This window comes from Setaria italica, chromosome I (genome assembly GCF_000263155.2).
Source record: "Setaria italica strain Yugu1 chromosome I, Setaria_italica_v2.0, whole genome shotgun sequence".
Classification (NCBI taxonomy): domain Eukaryota; kingdom Viridiplantae; phylum Streptophyta; class Magnoliopsida; order Poales; family Poaceae; genus Setaria; species Setaria italica.
The window spans coordinates 39,261,867-39,278,455 of NC_028450.1; the positions used below are offsets into that span (position 1 = coordinate 39,261,867).

Sequence of the window (16,589 nt, forward strand, 5' to 3'; positions counted from 1 at the left end):
TGCATCAGCCTTGGCCTTAAGGCTCAACAATCAAGAGATCACGACGCTAGTGTCCTGCTGTATACTTGCATCAGTGAAAATACTGAACCTTGTCAAGCAATTGCAATGACCTCTGGTTTTTTATTGCTCTGTAGGACCAGCACATCTGATCACAAAAACGGCTATGGCACAAGCTAGTATGCACTTCCATGGCCACTCACACCCTACGTAACTCGCTAGCACCAGAACCCGGTGGAGTTCTAGCAAGATCGACGCGTTACTAGGCTGCAACAACGCAGCGTCTCTATGTACAGTTCGCACTCGCGCGACATCCGCGCCAAGCTCCAGCTCAGAAGACGAGGCACGACTTGTCGAGGTCGTACCCCATCTTCTCCAGGGCGGGGCGCACCGTGCACTCGATCATCGCCGGCGGCCCGCACACGAGCGCGAGCGTCTCGCCGTCGCCCGGTGGAAGGTGTTCCCTCATCACCTGCTCGTCCACCCTCCCGACGCCGTGCTCCCACCCATCCTCCGGCCTCGCCACCTTGCTCACCACGTACCACACCTTGAGCCGCGCCGGGTGCGCCGCCGCCCACCGGTCGATCTCCTCCCTCAGGAGCATGTCTTCCTCCGTCCGGTTCGCGTACACCAGGTGCATCTCCGTGTCGTCATCGGGCTGGTCCCTCAGCACGGCCTGGATCACCTGGTACACCGGCGTGATCCCCGTCCCGCCGGCGATCATGGCGAGCCTCCGCGCGGACCGGCGCTCGCCGTTCACCACGAAGCCGCCGCGGCCGGCGTACTCGATGTGCCCGATGGGACCCTTGATGTCGATGGTCGAGCCGAGCGGCAGGGAGTCGAGGTACTGCGACATGAGCCCGCCGTTGGGGAACTTGGGGTCCTCGTCCTTGAAGTATATCTTGATCAGGAGCTCGATGTGGCCGACCTCGTCGACGGAGCTCGTCGGCGTGTAGGCGCGCATGCAGAGCTTGCCGCCGATCGAGGCGCACACGTACACGTGCTTGCCGACCGGCAGGCCGAGCTTCTGGTCCGGCGACGGCAGAGCGAACCGGAAGAGGCGCACGTTGTAGGACATGCTCTTCTTGTCCACGAGCCGGCATCTCACCTTCTCCCGCGGGTTGGCGAGCGCGACGGTGGACACGGGCAGAGGAACCGCCGGCGCAGGTGCAGGGGCCTCGACGATGGCCTTGAGGTCGGCGTGGCTGCTCTGCGGGGAGTAGTCGCTACCGGTGACGACGAGCTCGCCGACGCGGTACATCTCGAGGAGGCCGCGGGCCTTGTCGGAGTGGATGGCGTCGAACTCCTCGGTGCAGTCGGTGCCGGCGTTGATGAGGATGCTGTCGGCGCCGCCGGGGTGGTCCTTGAGGAAGCCCGTGCAGTCGTAGATGTGACCGTGCACGATGATCCAGGCGGACTCCGGGGACGTGTGGCGGCGCACCTCGGACATGGTGTACTGCGCGGTGGCCGTGTTCATGAAGGGTGTGGAGGTGCTCTTCTTCAGCGTGCCCTGCGCGCTCTCCGACGTCTCCAGGTGCTTCTGCCGCGCCATCCAGCCGCCCGCCTGGTTGCCCGGCTGCGTCGGGTGCTCGAACACCAGCCCGATCTCGCCCTTGTGCGGCCGGCACGCGTTCACCTTCACCCGGAACCAGCAGTTGTTCATCATGCCCTGCGCACGACACAAAATAAATGCAAGCTCAGTTCAAATCCACCGTCGCCATGAACGAATCGGACGCCATGAGAAGGGAGCACACGATCAATCAAGTTACACGGCAGTAACTTACCATGAGGTTCCAGATGAGCTTCTCCGGCTGGGCGTTCATGGCCTCGTCCCAGGCGCGGACGGCTATCTCCTTGGCCCCGAGCACGTCGAGCACCTCAACGTCGACGGACCAGAAGCACCAGCACCAGTACTTGCCGTACTTGGTTGGGCGCTCCGGGTGGTCGAGCGAGCACACCTGCCACGTCTCGCCGCCGTCCAGGGTCACCTCCACCCGTGTAACTTTCCGGCCGCCACCTGGCAACAAAATCATCACCGCGCGTTTAGCACCGACCGGTTCTCTTGGAAAGCAGAGTAAGGCCCAATATCTAGAAGCCCAACTTCTGTTGTTACTGGGCTTTTATATCGAGAAGACCCAAGCCCAAACTAATCTCGGATTCCACACCTCTATAAAGAAAAACATTTTTATACGCATCTAAAAAAAGATTCGATATTTATGCGGTACGGGGTGATGATGCAAGATGATGGGATGATGAGATGGCCGTTGTCCTACTCACCGGAGTACGCATACCCTTTGATGGTATACGGCCGCTGCGTCGTCAGGGCGTTGATGGGCAGCACCTCGTCGTGGCCCGGCGTCGTGATCACCGAGTTGATGTTCAGCTCGTTTATCATGTACTCCGGCTTGTACCACCACGCTGCACATCCAGAAAAAACACGCACGCGCTGTGAGAATGAGGTCATCGTCAGGCGTCGACGTGTCGCCCGGGCGCACGTCGCGGGCCGACCAGAAGAAACGAGATCCTGATGGGTGCAGATTCGGCGGCGCGAAGCGAAGATACCTTCGGCATTGGCGAGCTCGGCGTCGACGTGGGACGGCAGGACGCGGTTGTCCCGGTAGTGGTAGTAGCTCTCGGACTCGTTGGAGGCGACGATGATCCGCTTGAGCCACTTCACCATGCGCCCCCCGATGAATCCCGGCACGATGACGCGCACGGGGAACCCGTGGTCGGGCGCCAGCGGCTCGCCGTTCTGCATGTAGGCGAGGATGACGTCGCGCGCGGGGTCCATGGCCACCTCCCGCCGCAGGCTGGTGCCGTACTTGCACCCGCCGCCGCCGGGGAGGTCCTCGGCGCCCTCGAAGCACACGTTGGCGGCGCCGGCGCCGGCGCCCATGACGCCGCACCGGCGCAGCACGTCGCGGAGCCTGACGCCGCGCCACACGGAGGTGGAGATGGCCCCAGGGCCCCAGTTGAAGCCCACGGTCTGGCGCACCATGTTCTGCTCCTTGCGCCGGTTCCCCGCGCACACCAGCGTCACAGGGATCTCCACGGCCTCGAACTCCGTCACCAGCTGCTCCATGGTGAGCCTCGCGGGGCGCCGCACGAGACCCGTCACCTCCACGGTCCAGGTGGACCAGTCCGCCTTGGGCACCGCCCCGTGGTTGCGCACGTAGTGGAGCGGCGCCGGGGTGATGAACCCGTGCGCCATGAGCCGCGGGACTGGGGGCTCCGAGTTGAACGGGTGCTTGCCGGTGAGCCGGACGAGCGCCGGGTGGCGACGCACCCACGCGTCGGAGGTGGCCTCGTCGCGGGGGTCGTGGACGGGCGGCTCCACCTCGAGGCGCGGGTGGTAGAGGGACCTCCAGTCCGGGGGTATGTTGTCGTCGTCGTCGGAATCGGAGTCGGAGCCGGTGCGGCGCTTGCCCGGGCCGCCGGGCTTGAACATGTCGAAGCTCTTGGGAGGCGCATTGCTCGGCCACGGGTGGGGGGTCAGGTGCCGCTCAACGGAGGCCGCCATTGTCGCGGGCACTCGGGAGGAGTTGTGCGGGCACGGTGGCTGGTAAATTTGCTGTCAGGGCTCGAGGTTAATTTGAAGCTCAGAGTGGCATCTGTTCTTGGAATCCGGGGAGGTGGTGGTGCCGGGTTTATATAGGGACGGACGACGGTCGACGGAGCACGGTGGGTGGGAGGGAGGAGGCGCGCTGCTAGTACTTCACTACTGCATGGGGCCTCCCCCTGATGCATGCGCCGCACAAGGATACAAAATCGCGAGGAGCTCGCTCGTTTCTCTTTCCATCCTCCAAACGGCGTCACTTGCCGGCACGACTGGCTGTAGTGCCTGCACATTTTTTAGTTTCTCGACGAGTAGAAAGCGACGGCTAATTACAAGTTGCGGATGCATGTAACGCTGGACTATTCGGAATTCTTTCTTTTTCCATGAAACATGTAGACTATTCAGAATCACGTAGTGTTATTCTGGGACGGATTAGTTGAGCATTTAGTTCAGAACCCGAATTGAGCACATGTGCAATCCTCTGGTAAATGCCGTGACGGCGTGACCGTGTTGTGCTGAAAGTTCACCAGGACGACCTTTTGATGTGCAAACCAACCGAAGTGTTTGACACCAACCCCACAGCTTAGTTAGGTGCACGACAAGGAAAGGGAAGACGCCGGCATGCGTTTCGATCGAGTTCGGCAGCTGCAGCCATCCCCGAATGCTGCTCGCCTGAGAAATGACCTTCCCGGGTGAATCCTGGCGATCTCCGGGGGGGTCCTCCCGTCGCTTCTTTCCTGCTTCCCTTTTGCTTCGCCGAGATTGATTAGTTTATGCAGATCTGGAGCATTCGCTGAATCCATCCATCGTGGGTGCATACGTAAAACGACAAAAATCAACCGGCCGACCACCATTGGCTATGTTGGAGTTCATGATCAAGTGCCTTTCTTATTCCTCTGTTCTTTAGGACATCGCGCTCAGGTGGCATGGATGCTGATAATCTACAGGGCTATGGGGTTCATGCAACTCATCATACATGCACGGGTGTCTAGATCGTCTCAGGCTGATTGCTACTGAATTTCTCCATGGTTTAGGTCGGCTGAGCATTGGCGAGCACATTATTGCATTATCTAATCACTGCAGGCATGAGTATAAAATTTATAAAAGACACATACGACAAGCATAAAGTTATCTGAATAACTCTGATAGGATTTCTTGCATTTTTGAAACACAAATATCTAGGCAAGAAAGGGGTAATCAGCCCTTGCTATTATATGGGGATCACGTCCCAACTGACCTTTACTAGGTTAACTGGCTCAACAAACATAGAAGAACCGTCTCCTTTTAGTAACCGTAAGGGCAAGTTTTACCTGCATTGTTTTCTCTCTCTGAATAAAGTCAAAGGTCATAGCACAAAGTCAGAACTTAAGAATCACTTCATTTCCAGCTCTGAAATTGGACCAAAATAAAACCCCTCAATGACCAGCCCACGAATAATCCTTCACTAGTTAATAGAAAAGCAATCAGATCTGTGGTTACATTAATAAACCCAGCAAGACTATGTTAAAACCATCCATGATGCAAGAGTATCTTATCAAGAACCATAAGATACTGCTTCTCCGCCCACTTCAAAAGGCCTGCAAAAAGTCTCGGACTAAATGATTGACCTAGGCACACAACGCTAGCAGCAGCAGCAGCTGTGGTAATCGCTGTACTACTCCAATTAACAAGGCGCGTGGCGCATGGCGTTTTCCAATGGCCAAGTAACCGGTGCGACGCCAGGAGGATGCTTCACTTCCCGGTTTGGCAACAGCTGCCCGGAGACCGGGCGATGCTAGTCGTAGAGCAGTTTGGGGCCATGTTTAGTTACTCCCAACTCCCAACTTTGACACTATGCAAAAAGAAGATTCCCCATCACATCAAACTTGCGGTACATGCATGGAGTACTAAATGTAGATGAAATTAAAAACTAATTGCACAGTTTTGTTGTACTTTGCGAGACGAATCTTTTGAGCCTAATTAGTCAATATTTGGACAATAATTCACAAATACAAACGAAACGCTACAGTGTGCTACAGTGCTGTAACAGTAATTTGGCACCTCCCAAATTCCCCAACTAAACAAGGCCTGGGTGCAGTTCGCAGCTTCTCAGGATCTCAAGGCCGCCCGGCTCCCCACAGGGGTTGCCTCCCGCCGTCTCCAAGGGCCAAGGCGCGGGATAGAGGCCGGAGCCGGGCACGGGCAGGCAGAGGCAGAGGCAGGAGCACGAGCACGTAGCGGCTAGCGGAGGGAGCGCGCGTGCCGGCGCCTGATGTGAGCTTTCTGGAGGCCAGCCTCCCCCGGTTGGCGACTCCGCCCACCGCTGCTGCGTCCAGCCGTCCTTGCCTGCGGATCCTATGGCTTTGGTGTCTTGCGCCAACCACTTCCGGTCCCTGCCTGGCGCCGCGCCAGAATTCCGAAACCTGGTGCCACCACGGATGGGCTCTTTGTCCTGTGTCTGTGACTGTGAGCCTGACGCTTCTTCGCTTGGTTTGGCTTCGTTTCGGGAGTACACAGTTTGGGCACAGGCCATGCTTTGGAGTTTACAACACTTGAACAGACATACTGAACTGAATATAAGCTCCACAATTTCTGCGTATCTGAGTAGCGCAATGTATTATGCTTTGCCGATCTGGAAAAAAGGTAAAGATTTTCTTTTTTGAACGTGAATCAAGACGAAGAAACCGAGCAGCAAGATTGTACGTCTGGAAAGCAAAACTTGTCCTGAGCTGACTGTATCTCCGCGCCTGCTTTTGAGATGCACTTTTCTGTGAATGGACTACTTGTTATCCTAGCCACTCATACGATCGTGTTGTTATTTGCGGATTCCCGTTGCTCCTCCGGGAAAACGAACGCCTCAAATGTCCTTTTTCTAATCGGGAAAAGACCACACGTGCACACAGTTACCGGGTGAAATGTTCCCATCTCCAACAATGTCCAGTCAGTCCAAAAGGAGGGCTGCTATAAGTCAATTGAGTTCAGTTCAGCCCCCTGCATTTCCTACTGTGCCATTTCGATCACCTCAGCTGTTCATCTCTCCATCTTTCCACTATATGATCAGCATTGTTATACAGGCTACAGCTGTTTTGCACTTAATGCTCACAGTGTGCATGCAACAGGCAGAGCACAGCACAAGAACATGCATCTTGATTCATGATAGAGGGGGCTAAAAAACTACCTCACCCTTAGGAGGATATGTTTATGTTTCATTATGTACTGGATACATCGCATGCACAGCTTGTCAAGATTCTAGCGATTCCACTTGAATCTCAGAATAATGCAAAGATCCCCATCAGACATAACCAGTTGTGGCTTCAGGAAAGCGAAACTGTGCTTAAGAAATCGCCGTAACATACATGCAGGATGCATCTATCGCGATGACAGCTGCACACCGTATGCGTGTAGTCCGGTTGATTCATCGCATAAGAAAAGAATCACTGGTCAGTGCACGCCAACAATCGACGGCTCCCCTTGTTTGCCTCAGAGTAAAGACAACAAAAAAAGTCTAGAATATTCTCACTTTTTCAACATCCAAAACGAAATAAAAATGACAAAAAGCGATCATACCCAGACGAATCAAGACGGAACTACAGTGAAAGCGCCGTATCAGGCTCACTTGCCCTTTTGGACCAACTAATAGGCGCTCTGTTTTGCACCCGTGAAAGAGCATAAAGTGATAAAAGTGCGGCTTTAATACGGATTCAAGTTCTTGGACTGTTCTTGACGTCAGCAAAGTATCCATAAGCTGGTTTAGATATTTTCGAGTGGAATCTTTGGGGATTTGATCCGTTGATACTGGCATTGCAGCTGGTAGCTTGGAGCCTTGGATGCACTCCCTCCGTTTCTAAATAACTGTTACTTTTAGTTTTCGTGCCGTAATTTCGATTGGATTTGTAAAAAATACATGCACCATTTGTATCTTCAAATAAATTTATTAAAAAACTAGATTCAAATATCTATCTAATGATATTAATTTTGTGTCATAAATATTAATAATTTTTGTATATATATTTAGTCAGAGTTGTTTCTCGGGAAGCGAAAACGACAGTTATTTAGGGACGGAGAGAGTAGTAAGATATGACGACAAGTTCGGAATGCAAACTATTGCACGAATCAAAACCAGCATCCTATCAGGAACCAAGGAAAGTAATCCCTACTAGAGGCACACACACAAAAGGAAGAAAATTCTCTGCGGCGGTGCCGCACCGCGCGTTTGGTGCAACACTGCCTACCGCTTAGATGGCCGACGTGTGTCCACGAACATTTCCATCAGCGATCGAATGAGTCGAGCCTACATCTCCTCTGCTAGCAGATCAAGCTGACTTGGGACATGGAGCTTTCTTCTAAACCGAGCGATGGGCGGAACCAGATCAAATCAAACATTCAGCATTCAGATTAATTGGTACTGGTTCAAAATTGACACTGCATGTCTCCTCTACAAATTCCAACAAAACTTGCTACTACAGAATAAATCAAACCAGTACCAACCTACACTACAAAGGCTCAATAACTAGAGATCCTGAACCAAATCTTCTCCTGAAATCTAAACTCCATTCTCCATCCATCCGACAATATGCTACCAAAACATCAGGATGTAAATACTCGACATGGTTTTGCTGCTGGCAACAAGGCAGCAACCAACAACAGATGAAGTCTGAAGATGGTAGTATTCCTTTTCCTTTCTCTTAATTTGCATCTACTACGGTTTGCCCCAGTACATGAGGATGACATGGCTACAGGAGCGGGTCACTATAGAGGTGGCCGCCGGCATGGTTAACAAATGGAGCTGACGAGTCTAACGGGATTGGACACCGTGTGCTCTCAACCTCTGAGTCGGTGATGTTCTGCTTGATCTGCACCTCTTGGATGCACACGAACTGCCCAATTGCACCTCTGCTCCAAGCAGCTAGAGTCCACGTGCAGCCGCGGCATCAGGTGCTGACCAACGCCTGAGGACAGGGGCGGCTCGATCTATTTTCAGAGAGCCAATTTGATTTTTGTTTCTGCTTCAAAGCGGAAGTCAGCTCGATCTACTTCACGGAGGAGACCCTGGCTCGGCTTGGTTCGCTGATGGAAAGGATGGGTGCTCCGTGGACACGCGTCGGTCATCTGGGCAGTGTCGCACCAGGTGCGGCACCGCGCAGAGAACTTTTTTTCCACACAAAGCTGAAATTTTTGGGGAGATGTAAGCCAAGCCAACCCAAAGCTGAACACAGAACGCACCAAATCGGCTCCCTCAAGTCTGCCAAACCTGCCAATCTAATCTTCAGCGGGAGATGTGTCGTGCTGTCCTTTGTTTGGCAGTTCCACGCTGATTATTGTGGCAACGCAAAGCGAAAGCTGCGGACAACACATGCGGACACACAAGTTCTGAAGACGCGGAACCATGAGCTAGGTCATACAGTATGTCTAAACAGCAAAGTTAACCACCTTTAATCCTGGATTAAACGTGGATCAACCAATGCAGTTTACAGCGCAGGTCACGTACAACTCTGCTCGCGGTCGCGGTGAAAGTTCCCCGAGAGGCCGACTAGCCGACACCCGACAAGTGACCCTTTTCCCCGTGCCCGGATGAATAAACGGAACGAAGGCGCTCGCGTCGGCACGTCCCGCACCTCGGGCGCCCGGGCGGCACCGTCTCCACTCGCCCTCGGCGGCATGCCGGCACATGTGCCGGCCGGCGGGGCGGGTGGGCGCTGGGCAGGCGCGGTCGACCTCGGCCGTGCAGTGCATGCACGAGTTGCGTTGGGTTAGTGCCCTGCATGCGCCGTTCGCTCGGTTGCTGAAACCGCATAGGCCATTGGGGGCTCCAAGGGCCAACGAGCCTCTTGCTTGCCGGGCGACCTGCGACTCGGCAGCCCGAACAAAAGCTGCGATGCGGCAGAGGGCGAATTCACTGTCCCACCCGTGGTGGAGCTGGTGATTGAGATGCTTCAGTCAGACTCAGACCTGTGGGTGCGAGCTGCGAAACAAACTACTAGTATCTTACACAGAAGTGGTTGCCACTCTTTAGATTACTAGCTGACCGTACTGTTTTTTTCCATTAACAAAAGATCAGTTGCTAGAGGTGTTTGGGAGAGAGGAGCTAAACTAATTATGAATATTAAATATAGACTAATTACAAAACTAATTGCACAACCCTAGACTAAATCGTGAGACAAACCTATTAAGCCTAATTAATCCATAATTTGACAATGTGGTGCTACAGTAACCATTCGCCAATGTTGAATTACTTCGACTTAACATCCGAACATCCAATGTGACAGAACTAAAATTTAGCCCCGTCTCCCAGCCGAACAGGAAAAGAATGCGACCATAGCAGCCTACTAAGAACAGAACGTGCACGCAACCATGGCACAGAAAATACCAGTTCAGGCGTTCCAGACTTCCGGCACGTATCCACACGGGCACAGATATTATAATTTATAAATATCGAGCACGATATTGGTTATCACAAAACCTACACCAATTTCAAATTTCAAAGAAGAAACTTACACAGCGCCACATCTTCACCACTGCAGAAACCAGGAAGAGGACCCTGAAAATGCTGCCCCAAAACAAAGAAATGTAATACAGTATATATTTGTGCACGCCTAACCGGACAAACTGAACATACTTCAGGAAGCTAAACAATAGGATGTTAAAAACCACTGGCAAACCGCCAACAAAATTTAAGCAGAAACTTAAAACAAAACTGGAAAAAGGTAACAATTGGTGATCAAGGTGGGAAGAAGTATGGGCAACCGTCATAACCACATAAGTTTCTGAGTTTAAACACAAATACCCTCAATGTAGAAATAAGGGGCTTTATCAAGGTGTATTCCTCATGTTACACTTGTAATCAATATCTTGGCTGCTTTTACATATATACAACATCAACATGAATATGCACATTCTGAGACCTCAAACCCTACGTCAGCTGACCAGCTTCAAAACTTCGTGCCCTAAACCGGAGATCAATAATACCTCCACTCCCACTTTGGGAATATAATGGCACGAAAAGAAACAACTGGACAGTAAGATATACAAGCTGACTGTAAATCTCGTGAAAGCCCTTGATAACATCAAGGGGCAAGTACAAGAACTTTGATTGTCCCCTGACTGTTAGCAGTTAACATGGTAGGGCTATCGCTCTTCCAGCAGACGGCGCTAATGAAATAAGAACCAGGATCATCATCAGCATCGTCCAAGTCAGAAGATACAAATCTATGGCTTGCTGCAGGTTTTGAGATTGCCTGCAATTGGCGTGGAGTTAGATTGAGAGGGATTAATAGGAACCCATGTGATTGATTAAGGCGCATCACACATTATAATAATGCATGCACATGAGAACAAGAGCAAGAAGAAACTTGCAATTACCTTGTGATAAACAAAAACCTCATTTGTTTCACTTCCACAAGCAATATACTCATTGTTAACAGACAACCCAACAAAGTTCTTTTCATTTTTGTGCCCTCTGAATGTCCGTACCTGAAAAAACAATGTTGTTATAACAAAAATGTCATCCAATTTTTTTTTATCATTGCAATGCTCTTTCATGCCACGCATGCACTGTTAGATGGGTAAAATTGATGAATTCACTGCCTGTTGCACTATAAAAAGAAAATGTTATAGTACATAAAAGAGAATTTTACATGAAGCGCTGAAGTTCATATTCCATTAATAGTTGTTTTGCCAAAACTGTTCATCGATATTTATAGAAACAAGTCCTATGTCCTAAAAGTACTGCTTAATCTAAATAAAACACAGGACATAACCGAAGTAAAAACATATTTATCTGCATAGTTTGGGTATTCTCTGAAACAAAATAGATCCACTCTTCCCTATGCTACAGAAGCTCAAGAGGCAAGAAAGCCATTATGGCAAATGGAAAATAATTATATCAGCAAGAGCATACCGGGCAATTATCCTTGACATCCCATAACCGTAATGTGCTATCCGTTGATGCAGACGCAAGCTCATTGTTAGATAAGAATTTCACATACGATACTGCCTTCTTGTGCCCACCAAAAATATGGACGGGTGCACTTGGATTACGTAAATCAAAGTAGTGAATATGGTGATCAGCAGATCCGACCTGGAATATTGTAGTTTCTAAGTAAATTAACCCTTTGACTGGAAAACTAAACAAATTAACTACTTATGAGCTAAGAAATGAAGCAACATACTGCAACATAGAAGTTTGATCCAGGATTATATTTAACTGAGCAAATATTTGCTTTCATATCAATATTGATCACGCTTGCTTCTTGTTTTGTGCACCACACTTTCACCTGTCATACACAGCAATAGCTTCCATTAGCATTGGACAAGCATTCTAAAACAACACAAATTTGCAAGCCACAATTTAAGTTGGATCCACTATGCATTAGTGAGGCTGTGAACCACACATTCACACTAGATGAAAAAGAGGACTGGTAACCACACTAACTGAAAAAAAATATGAAGGTAGTCCAAAACCAAAGACGAAAGAGATGGCCAGACCTTTGAGTTATGTACAATACATTACTTAAGAAAATCTCATTATAAAATTCAGACACTAAACCTGTTGGCACTTGGCACACTCATGTAATTGATATTCACTGTGACCATATGAATCTACTATTATTTCTGCAATAAGTTATCTGATAACAATGAAAAAATCACCCACCCAGGTTACAATGTTTTCAAGTCATATTTAATTGAGATCTACCACCAAACTTTTTTTACTTTGAGAAAGAGCAAATGTAATAGGATTATATTAATTTTCAAATACCTTGCAATCATCACTCCCTGATACTAGCATTGAAGGTTCTGTACGAGAAAAATCAACGCTCCATGCTCTCTTCTCATGCTCTTCATACTCCATCACACTCTAGCATGACACAATACACAGAAACCATATATCTCAGTTTGAATTACAATACAGCGGTTGCAAAATGAAGAGTAGAATAGACCATGCATACCTGACGGGTCTGGACATCCCAAACAGTTACTATACCCTCATAGTCACTGCTTGCAATAACATTTTTTGAGTACTTGTTCCAGCTGAGGCAACTAAGTTTAGATCTGGTAGCCATTTCAACAACCGGGCAGTGCACATCTGATGGCTCATTAACAACCTATGTAATGAAGTAAATCAAACTTAAGTAATCTCAATTACAGCGAACTATGCAATGCACATGCACTGACAAAGCAAACTTACACTGGAAAATTCGAAAACTTTAATACGCTTCGAGACTCCAGCCGTAGCGAATAGTTCATCATCACGATCAAATTCAATACTGCGATATTAGGAAAAATGCCAAAATGTTCATCAGTAATGTAACTGATTGGCAAGCAAATCAAACTGGCCAGATACATAAAAAGGAGCTATGTTGTACTAATACTATTAAATACTCAGCACAATAATTTACTCAAACACTTAAAAGTCAAAAGCAATATGACAAGTACAGATCTTCCAGCTCTCCAACCTGCACAAACCACTCCCCTGTATCCCAATATACTCCACTATAATGATAAACTACGACAATACTCTACTTGCACATCTATTATATCATAAAAGTTATGTTTAAATCTAAAGCCGCTTCCATGTTTGCTTTAATGGAGCAGATTTTTCCACATTAACCAGGGGAAAGGTATAAGGAATTAACTGCTTAATTTTGTAGGCCCAGATTATAAGGTGAGCCTTTTTACTGCCCTTCAAGAGGCACAAAAAATTATAACTTGGATTTTGGTACCTTGCTACCCTTTCTCAGAGTTATAATCGGTGGTACTTCTTTGTACCTCTTGGAGGACCGTAAAAAGGTTTATTAATAATAGTGTAGGCGTAGATATTTAAACTCTGATGAACACAACTCAAATTTCTATCCATACAACTGCACTAGCTCTGCTGCTAGTTACATTTGAAAGTACGGATAGGAAACTATGCCTCACATCGGACTGCAAAGTGGAAGGTGCATATTTCAAACTACATACCTTGATACAATATTGGCAGAGTGAAACAAGTCCCCATGCCTCAATTCCGCAATGACACGTAGACGACTGAAGCAAACATGACAACAAACAAGAAATAACATGATAAGCTCATTGCCAACTGAAATACTACTATAAAGCATATTGTGTCACCAAAGGAGATAACCACACCTGTATCGAGTGAATGTTGTTAGCACAGACTGGAAATCCTGAAGGCCTGCATGATAACCTTCTCTGTTCATTGCAACAATGTCTCTTTCTTCTTGTCTGCGTGACTGTGCTCCAGTACGCCGTCTTTGCAGGTAGTATTCTTGAAGCTCATTAAACTGCAAGGTTCCTCATAGAATTATATAATGACAAATGACACAAGATTAGTGCCATTTCATCCAACACTAGAATTAGGTAAATGACCATGTGCCTACTGTATATTGTCAAAGCCCTTTTGCATCACGGAAGAGGCCTCATTTTGGGGTGTAATGTGGAGGCGAAACCGCACCTAAAAGAATGTAATAGTGCATGGAGTGAGAAACTAACCTGTGCTTGAACTCGCCTCTTCCTAGCAATGACGTTGCCCGATTGTATAGGGGAATTTGGAGGGTCTGAACAAGTTAGAGCATCTCTCCTTTGAAATCCTTGGTGGCTTACTTGAGCTTTCAAATCAAGCTTCTTATTCTGCAAACTTCCTGGACATGATGCGCTAAGTGGTGTCCGAGGGTTTGGAAGAAAGAGGCTGCTAGCTTTCTCTATAGGAGAGGGCCACATTTTTTGTGCGGCAGGATCATCCAAAAGCACGCGCAGCTTCATGGAGTACCTTTCTTTTGTGCGATGCAATTCTAACCTATGTCTCTCCACAGCGCTGATATCTTCTTTGATGTACTGCAGATCAGTTTGAATCTGTTGAGATGGAGTATGATTAATACAAGATTGATAATTTTTTTAGTAGCAAGATCGATAAACTTTGCTTAACATAAAGATGTTAGCATGGTGAGAAGGAATTAGAGCCATTAAAATATGTAGGACAAACCTCATTCAACTCTTCCAGCTTTTGCTTTCTAAGGCAGTGCAAGAAGACTAGCAATATTTGCATATTTGTCTCTGATTCTTGTTGTTCCATTTGCCGCTTCTTCTCAGAAATCAAAGTCATAAGGCTATCTAACTCTTTAACCCCCATTTCGTTTCCCTATCTCAAATAAATGATACATTCTCAGGCTTGTTAAAAGGCTCACAAATTACAAAATACATATCAGGGATAAATGGCATCATACATAAACAGCCAGCAAGTAGGTACATATATTAAGAGCACTTGTGAACAAAAATGACAATGTGACTGACCAAACTTGACCATGCAATGCTTGGTTATCATATGAACAATGAACCATAAGAGGACAAGACATAGACAGCGCTTAAGGGGAACAGGGCTGTGTAATGTAAAAACTTCCACTTGCAGTTACAGAAATGTGTTACCTCGGGAAACTTGCAGGCAAACAGTTTGATGTTTGACTAACATCGTTACGAGTATTTAGATTAGTTATGTGAAAACGATATAAGTGAACTACCAAGATGCATCCATAACACTGGGATTTAAGTTAACAAAAGAATTATATTTGAGATTGGTGAAGGTGTATATTTTTTAGACAATGGCAATGTGTCCTTAGATATAGATTTAGTTACTTAGTTACTACACAAAAGTGGATGCAGGAAAAAAAAAGTTTGTTCAGAGACTTAAAGTGTGCTCATTCAGTGGTGAATGCAGGAGGGAAGTTTGTTATAATAGAAAATAGTCGCAACTAGCAAAGCAACATATTCAATCACTGACCTGTTGCAATGCATATCGAAATTGATCGATTGGTGATGCTGCTTTAGCGATTTGCCGGGCTGATATTTTCTTCAGAACCTATATAGACAAGACATGGATGCAATGTAAGAAATTTAGCAAGTGGTATCTGCAATAGGTTCCAAAACAACCAATAGACAAGACCACAGATGTTTTTTTCCCCCAGCAAGGGCTTGAGCATAATGTGCACAAAACACGACCATAGTATATAAAACAAGTCAATGGCACAACACACTAACAGAACATCATGAACACGACAACTTAGTAATTACTATGTAACAGGCATTGAACACAACAAGTTGCGAAAGTAATTCTGGAAGGGACAAAGGCCTATCACTAACAACATACTGAAAAAGATGACAGATCCCTTTTGAGGAAGTTAAAAAACTGATGAAATCAACTGGTTAACAAGGAGACTGACTAATGTGTGCATAAGTTACCACAAACTTCTAATGCTGCTGCAATGTGAATAGCAGTAAACTGATAAATCAACAGGCCCTATGACTGCATCATAACATATAAACCTAAACCAACAATGAAATTAGAGTAATGTCACTGTTCAAGTGCCGTCCCAGCGAATGGAATTTCAGTTTGAAACTCTACAATTCCGAATTGCACGATGCGCCTACTATGTTTATTACACTAAGACCACACGGCCGTCGACCAACCATTGATATCATTGCGGTGACCGGTGAGTGCCAATTTGCAATTCCTAGCACATGACATGAATTCGAGGAGAGTAGCTGAGGCGAGCAGAGCAGGAAGCCCACCTTGTCTAGGAGGAAGTTAGGGTAGAGCTGAGCCTTGGTGAGGTAGTGGCGGCAGCAGGGGCAGTCGCTCTTGCGGCTGAGGTGCGTGACGATGCACATGTAGCAGAAGCTGTGACCGCAGGCGGTGAGGAAGGCGTCCTTGATGACCGCCATGCAGATCGGGCAGAGGAGGTCCCTATCGGCGGGCCCCTCCCCCTCCGCCGCCGGGCCCTGCGGGGACGCCGACGCCGACGCGGCGCGCGCCCCCGCCTCCTCCGCCAGCGCCAGCGCCAGCGCCGCCGTGGTCGCCGCGGCCGCCGTGGAGGCGTCACCGGACGGCGCGGCCTCCGGCTTGGGCACGGACGGCACGAGCGCGCCGGCCACCGAGGAGTCGCCCATGGCGGATGCGGTGGTGGTGGAGGCGGAGGCGGTGGCGTCCGGGTGCGAATAATTGCATACGGGGTCGGGGTGGGTGGTGATGGTGGTGGGAATGGCCTGGTGGGATGTGGTGATGCTGGAA

General features: G+C 48.5%; 2 protein-coding genes across 2 annotated transcripts; both read right to left on the minus strand.

Moving 5' to 3' along the window:
- Positions 1-74: 74 nt before the first annotated feature.
- Positions 75-3,608, minus strand: LOC101754380 (nitrate reductase [NAD(P)H]). Its single transcript, XM_004953998.2, has 4 exons — positions 2,560-3,608; positions 2,275-2,415; positions 1,782-2,014; positions 75-1,666 (listed from the first exon to the last, which is right to left on the minus strand). Exons 1-4 carry the CDS (start codon positions 3,515-3,517, stop codon positions 329-331), a joined length of 2,670 nt encoding a protein of 889 aa, XP_004954055.1. The 5' UTR covers positions 3,518-3,608; the 3' UTR covers positions 75-328.
- Positions 3,609-10,256: 6,648 nt separating this feature from the next.
- On the minus strand, positions 10,257-16,583 carry LOC101754779 (E3 ubiquitin-protein ligase COP1). The gene is made up of 13 exons (XM_004953999.2): positions 16,091-16,583; positions 15,303-15,380; positions 14,511-14,666; positions 14,021-14,380; positions 13,658-13,812; positions 13,490-13,555; positions 12,717-12,795; positions 12,478-12,633; positions 12,288-12,386; positions 11,701-11,805; positions 11,430-11,609; positions 10,892-11,002; positions 10,257-10,767 (listed from the first exon to the last, which is right to left on the minus strand). Exons 1-13 carry the CDS (start codon positions 16,466-16,468, stop codon positions 10,597-10,599), a joined length of 2,094 nt encoding a protein of 697 aa, XP_004954056.1. The 5' UTR covers positions 16,469-16,583; the 3' UTR covers positions 10,257-10,596.
- Between the last annotated feature and the right edge of the window lie 6 nt (positions 16,584-16,589).